General features: G+C 39.0%; 1 protein-coding gene across 1 annotated transcript; it reads right to left on the bottom strand.

Annotated features, from left to right (window-relative positions):
* Positions 1 to 1,489: 1,489 nt before the first annotated feature.
* LOC145126477 (structural maintenance of chromosomes protein) lies at positions 1,490 to 3,876 on the bottom strand. Its single transcript, XM_079061838.1, has 6 exons — positions 3,187 to 3,876; positions 2,429 to 2,647; positions 2,219 to 2,320; positions 2,031 to 2,114; positions 1,786 to 1,951; positions 1,490 to 1,548 (listed from the first exon to the last, which is right to left on the bottom strand). Exons 1-6 carry the CDS (start codon positions 3,733 to 3,735, stop codon positions 1,490 to 1,492), a joined length of 1,179 nt encoding a protein of 392 aa, XP_078917964.1. The 5' UTR covers positions 3,736 to 3,876.
* Between the last annotated feature and the right edge of the window lie 3,169 nt (positions 3,877 to 7,045).

Here is a 7,045-nt window from a genome sequence, read left to right as displayed (position 1 = left end):
AGTGTTTTTCGTTAAGATTGTCATGACACGGTTTTTTTCTTTCTCTTGTGAAACCACCAAATATTGTTCCAATGACAACTTCTAAGTTGTCCATTTTGGTTGTTAGTTGTTCGATGCCACCCGAATCACTTGCCGTCGGTTTTCCCTTTCGTTTGACTCGGTCTCTTCCCATGGGACGAGTGGTTCTTGGAACCTCAAAAGGCTCATATTCGTTGAGATCAATCCCGACATGCACATCATACGATTGACTATGCGTCGTTTCGGATGTTTAGATTCTTTTAGAAGAACCACCCGTAAACGTTTCAAAAGGTTTGACGTTTTGCCATTTTTTATACAATTTCACAATATTCAAAACATGTAGAAATTTGAAATTCACCCCTTTCCGACTCCGATATAGTTCAAGAACTTTATGCAAAATAGTTTCGTCGATTGCACCACTTTGTCATTGTTGTTTGACACTCGAAAACACCGCATTAAACTCTGTCACATCTTTGTTGACATTTCTCCACTTCGAGTAAATTTAGTCCTTTTTCCGGTGGTCTCCAAGATTCATTTCCACGAGAAACATCCACCCACACACAAGCCAACGTCGTTTTTTTTTTGTTTTTTTGCCATAGTTCATTGCCTTGGACCCACCTTTCCACTTTTCTTGGGTTGTGGTTGAAGCTCTTCCGATTCTGAATCCGTTTCGGGGAGGACTTTGTGTTCTCCTTGAGTTTGAAATTGGGTTTGGATATTGATTGGGGAGTCGAGAAGATGGTCAAATTGGTTGAAGTCATTTTCCATTTGCAATTAAAGTTGGGATGAAAAGTTTATTTGCGGTTGGTTTTGAAGTTGAAGTTGGTTTTGAATTAAGGTTGGTTTTGAAATTGAGGTTGGTTTTGATATTGAGATTGGTTTTAGACTTGATATAGGTAGAAAACACCACCAAAGTATAAATTTGGATGTGCACAAATAAACCAATCACTTTGGTTTTGGACGAAATTTGGTGAAGAATGTAAGATTGAATTTGTGTTTTGGGTGTTTGTTTTGGTATTTTTGGGAGTTCGGGGTTGAAAGAAGAAGCCGTTTTTTCACAAAAATGAGGTTTGAGTAAAAAAATTGAAGACGGTGAAGTGGGATGAAATATAGTATATAATAGTATTAATATAGTGTAGAAAGAGGGTAAATTTTGAAAATTCTTTTGAAAAAAAGGGTCAATTTTGACAATGAAAAACGGACACAAATTCAAATCACCCAAACCCCCCACACTCTCTCATAGGTAATATTCCACCGAGTTGCCAAACCGAGCTCAGCACGCCGAGTGGTCGACCCGTGGTTCCCCAAGGTCGCCGAGGTACTCGTCGAGGCCACTCCATTTGGTCTAAGTGTCCTCACATATTATTTAAAATTGGATTTTTTTTTGTTAACTCATGCATAAAGGAGAAATCAATACTGAAAACGAACTTGACACAATCCTTGTGAAATTCATATTCTTGATTACCGAACCCTATTTTCTATTAGTTGTCAAAAAGACATGATCAAGATTAATAAGAGATTGTAACATATCTTTAAAAAAAACATCAAAGATAAATACGATATTTAAATATACAACTTTATCGGCTATGTAAACAACAGAAAAAAGGACTAGAAAACAGTGATTGATGATGATTAAATTATTGAACAAGTTTATTTTATAGCATTACTATGGAACATGAGTTGACAACATGTAAAAACAGGAAGAAAATTCAAGTCAAATGAAAAATATTTCTCTTAATAGATTTAATTAACAGTAAATATGCTTACCATATGAATATTTGTTTTCATCTGATCTACGACCAAGAATCTTCCTTGAATTGCCAGACTTTACAACATATTCCTGATTTGAACTTTTTGACAGCTTTCCACCATGAGAACCAAACCCAATCTCAGGAAACCTTCTTGCATGGTTTTCAATGGTGGTTTCAAACTCCTGCATTATCAATCCTTGCATGTTTTTAAAAAAAAAAAAAAGAAGAAGAAAGATTCAAGAATCTTGTTTGTGTTTTTACGTTAGATTTGGACTTGGAATAAGGTGTTAAACATGGGTTTAGATCATTTATGAACATATCATCTGGACTCCCAGAGCTGAATTCCTGTATTATTATTAGTACTATTATTATTATAATAATACAAGTATGAAATTTTTTTAACTTAATACAAGTATGAAAGAATTCAACTTGATTTAAATGGTAATTACCAAAGAATTGGTTGCTTCTTCTTGCTCATGTGTTGGTGTTCTTGGAGAGGATACAAGACTGTCATAGCAAGCTGCTGTGACTGAATATTTGTCGGCTTTCACCTGTCATCAACATATTTACAAATAGTTAGAGAATATAAATATGAAGATGATTAGGGTTTATACTTTAGAATAATAATATTCGGTTAGGTAGTAGACTGGTAGTATTACCTCTGCAAGATCTTCAGCAAGGCACTGAAGTTGACCAGTGAGAGAAGTGACTTGTCTTTGGAGAGTAGGGATGATTTGTTTTGCATGTTTTAGTTCAGAATCTTGTTGGTTTAAAAGTCCTTGGAGCTGAGTGTTCATAACATCTGGGAACATAATGGCACTCTTCAATGCTTTGATCTCCTCTCTTTGTTTCAAACATAAATCTTTCAGTTTGTCAACCTGCCAACAGGTACAGGTTAGATGAAAATGATCTCCAGATATTAATTTTTATAGATTTTGTGATCAAAAGAACAGTAAGTTGTGTATCACATAGTTGGCTTGTAGAAACAAGACTGGGTACATATATATAATGTATGGTAAAGATGGTTAAAAAGCAAAGACATTGTTGAGTTGTGGAGTCTGATTGCTCCTTGAGACTTAGCAATGAGTGAGAAGGGTATGAAGATGCTAGCTTCTAAAGGTAAAGTTCCATAATTAAAGACTGTGACTGTGGAATTCTATAAGTCAAGTGTTTTTGGCAAACTGTAGAAGCCAATTCTTAAGCCTCATTTTTATCTTCGCAAAGTCAAACACTATTTCCTAGATATAAGACTTTAGCTCAAAATCTTCTATATTACTATTCCTTAGATCTAAGCTTTGAAAACGCATATCATCAATCAGTGGTATGTTTTTCGAATAATAGGAATTAAACATATGCTAAGTTTAAAATTCTCGCAGAAAGATTATTAATGATTCAGGTAGCGAGTGTGTATAAGTACCTCTCTGTTTTTCTCCTCAAGCATCAACTTAAGCTCAATTATCTCCGTCTCCTGGTCCTTGTTCTGACTCAAAAGCACCCTCTCACTTCTCAACACCATGGCCAAAGTCCTAGCATTTGGCTTCACCTCCGTTAATGCCTTCTTCTTCCCCTCACTCTCATCGCCTTTCCCTTTGCTACCAAACAACTTCTTATGCAACCCTCCCAAACCCGTCGCCCCACCTCTTCTCACACTCATCGTCGTCTTCTTCTTGAAATCCTCGGCAATGAAAGTAGTAACATCCGCAGCCACCACAAACTCCCTTCCTTTGACCTTTGTTGACGATGAAGACCTCTTCTCCATGAATTTCTTAACCATAGCAGTCAAATTTTGGTCGTTCTTGGTGGATTTGGATTTAGCAAGGGCGAAAGAGACATCAGGAGACTGGCGACGATTTTTGGTTTGGTTGAGGTTGAGTTTGTTGAGCTCGGTAGAGGAGGATGGATCGGATTGGGTGGAAGATCGATTGTTGAAAGAACTGTAACGAGAAGATGGCCTGAAAGAGGACATTTTGAGGGAAATCTGCGACTTAAATATTAACGTTCGAAATTTTGTTGGGAGATGATCAGAAGCATATTTCTAGGGTTTTTGAACTCCGACTGTAAGAGACATTGATTTAGGGGCGGGTTGTACGAATTCGAAATGATTTCACATGAGAGGCGCGGGATTAATTTATTCACGTGGATTTGAATTCATAATAAGTTCAAAATACCTAGCATAAAACAAAAGAAAATATATATATATATTCTTGACAAAATTGCAAGAATTGTCCTATGGTATGTCAAAACTCGTATGTTTGGGTCAAAAAAGTTTGGACTCGCACCAGTGGTCCAATATTTTGATTTTGTTGCGAGTTTTGTCTAATGGCTTAACAGTCGTTACCTTGGTCTCATTAATTGCCCCATGACCTCCTCACGTGAGGGTATTTTAGTTTATTCATGTATTCTCCTTTATTATTTTAATATTAATTACCTCCATAAAGAGACTATAACATCTCTATTTTCGTCTATGACCAGAAACCTACAACGAGCCTGTTAAAATGTGACTCGAGCATTTGGATCATGTTCATGGAGCATTTGGAGCACTTGGAACTTAATGGATCACTTGGGTTCATGGAGCATGTGATAAAGAAACGAATCATCTGAGAAAGAAATGGATCATTTTGACAAAGGAACGAATCAAGTGCCAAAGGAACGGATCATATAGAAGGGGGTTTGGAGCACTTGGAAGGGGTTTGGAGCACTTGGGAGTGATATGGAGCAACAAAGGAATTTGTTGCGCCACATGATGAAGTGTTGGGCCAAGAAGGATGATGTCACGCCAAGGGCATTCCTTCTTGCGCCAAGCGTATCCCTCTTGCGCCATGAAGAGTCCCTCTTGTGCCATGAAGAAACCTTGTTGCGCCACGTAGGTTCTTGTTGCGCCAAGCATGTCCTTGTTGCGCCAAGCATGTCCTTGTTGCGCCAAGATGGTCCTTGTTGCGCCGAGGTGATGATGTTGCTCCAACCTATAAGTTCTTGTGCCACTCTTGATGCCTGTTGCGCCATCCTTGCACATGTTGTGCCATCATGGTGCAAGATGGGCCATTCTGGTTCCTTGATGAGCCATGGTATCCCTGATGAGCGAAGTATGATATGAAGTCCTCTGTGATGCTCAAGATCGTTCAAGGATGCTCAGAAGTTGGTATTGCTTAAGGATTACACCATGTTGTGCCACCATGATGGATGTTGGGCCATTAGTGTTCATGATGCGCCACTTGTACATCATGATGCTCCACTATGGCTCAAGGTGGTCCATCATGTGTGTTGTTGATGCTCATGGGTTATATGACATGGAATACTGTTCCAGAATGTAACAACCGTTCCAGGTATCATCTAATTTTCCAAGTTTTAGGGTTTTATGCTAGGACTTGACGAGTTGGGGAGCTCCAACTCGTCGAGTAGAGATCATTTATGAAGGACGCGGGATTTAGATTCTACTCGACGAGTCGGAAGGCCCGACTTGACGAGTAGGTACTGTAAAGGAAAACCCTAATTTTCAGGGTTTGCACCCTATATAAAGAACTTAATCCGCCTCTTGTGGCCTCCCTTACCACTTTATTACCCAAAGAAGAAACCCTAGCCGTTCTTTGTTGCTTCCTTGTGCTTGTGAGACTAAAAGGGTGCTTTTGGTGCATTTTGTTGAAGGCGTTTGAAGGTTGAGAAGCTTGGAACGGGAAGGAGATTGTAGATCCAGCATCTACAACGTTTGGGCATCCCTTTGAAGGTAACAAGTTGTTACCTTGATCATTCTAACATTAGATCCCCCTTTTCTTGGGTTTTAGGCCATTTTTAGTATATTTGTGAAGCTTTCCGGGTGTTGGGTAAGATCTGGAGTTGCAACTTCAGATCTGGACTCCTCTAAGTCCTTAGAGTTATAAAGTTACAGAAAACATCAAGCTTTGGCCCTTCTCTTTGGTGTAAACCCCTCCCTTAGCTTGGTTTTGGCATTAAGGGCTTACATGCACGTAAAGTTTGCAACTTTACATTGAAACCATGCCTTAGGAGGCTAGATCTGCAATCTGGAGCTTTAGGGTAGCTTAAAAATGTCTTAACACAAAAAGGACTGAAGGCACTCGTCGAGTCCCTTAGCCAACTCGACGAGTCGTGTAGGGTTTACCCGTTTTCGAGATTCCGAGTGATTTCTGTGAAGGATTGCAGTTTTCGGTCTACATGAGTTTTCGGTCTTTTGGACATTGAGGAACTCGACGAGTTACACAGGTAACTCGGCGAGTTGATGAGTTACTTAGGTAACTCGACGAGTTGTTGGATGCACTCGACGAGTTTAGGTCAACATGGACTGTTGACCTTGACTTTGACCATGGTTGACCATGGTTAACTTTGAAGGCATTTATGGTATTTCGGGATTGTGACAAGTTAATCACATGATGATTATAAGCGGTTGAGTTGGAGCTGTGCGTTGGGACTTATCGGATCTTATCTTGTCAGTTTAGCATCCTTGAGAGGTGAGTTTTCTCACCATACCAATGGGTTTAAGACACCAAGTATGACATCCCCTAATTTCTCGGCCAGAAAATACCGATTTAATTTATGCTTTTTAAACTAAAATCAGAGAAATCTTTTTAAAAGATGTTGCGAAATTGGTCCCCAAAACAAAATATGATAAAAGTTTGTCAAAACATTTCTTTAAGAAATATATAATTTCATTTCATATCAAAACCTCGGGATGTCATGTTCCGATACAGATCAAAAGCATAAACAAGACATTATAAGCCTTTCAACAGTTATTTACAACTACTGGCCTATAATCCAAAAATCTCTCATCGTCCTCCGACTATGCTCGGGGTCCACTACCTGTAACATAAAAAGCTGAGTGAGTCAGGCTTGGGAGCCTGGTGAGCATATAGGGTTTTCAACCCACAGTAATAATAAACTTATTAAGTTCACCAATCAACAATAACCCTGATTACCCGTTCCCGTTATCCTCACTTTACGTCCCTAAACACTTTTCACAAGGGACCTAGCCTAAAAAATATCATCGGGATGGACACTACTGCTAAGGGGTTTCCTCAGCCATACATGTCCTAAAGGCAACCATGAAGGGGATGGAGTACAGCGAATGAACACTCTAGTTCATTAACACCTAAAGGTTGCGGACCTGCTAATGTTTCCCACTGGACTGTCTAGAAAGTCCGTGGTCGTCATCCAAACTCCGCTAGATGACTGAATCACAAATCACATCGAGGCCTCTCATTATTTTTATTTTATCACACATCACTATCTACCCATCTTCTACCCAACATATTTGTAGATAAAAATAC

This window comes from Lactuca virosa, chromosome 7 (genome assembly GCF_052849685.1).
Source record: "Lactuca virosa cultivar CGN04683 chromosome 7, Lactuca_virosa_CGN04683_v6, whole genome shotgun sequence".
Taxonomy (NCBI): domain Eukaryota; kingdom Viridiplantae; phylum Streptophyta; class Magnoliopsida; order Asterales; family Asteraceae; genus Lactuca; species Lactuca virosa.
The sequence above is the reverse complement of the archived record's forward strand: the minus strand, read 5'-3'. Positions and strand labels throughout refer to the sequence as shown.

What these genes read in the sequence shown, in the direction of transcription:
- LOC145126477 (XM_079061838.1), bottom strand. Translation starts at nt 3,735, where the DNA reads ATGTCCTCTTTCAGGCCATCTTCTCGTTACAGTTCTTTCAACAATCGA. An exon ending in TTGAGGAGAAAAACAGAGAG is followed by an intron (nt 2,648 to 3,186) that starts GTACTTATACAC and finishes ACCTGTTGGCAG; the next exon opens with GTTGACAAACTGAAAGATTT. An exon ending in TTGCTGAAGATCTTGCAGAG is followed by an intron (nt 2,321 to 2,428) that starts GTAATACTACCA and finishes TGTTGATGACAG; the next exon opens with GTGAAAGCCGACAAATATTC.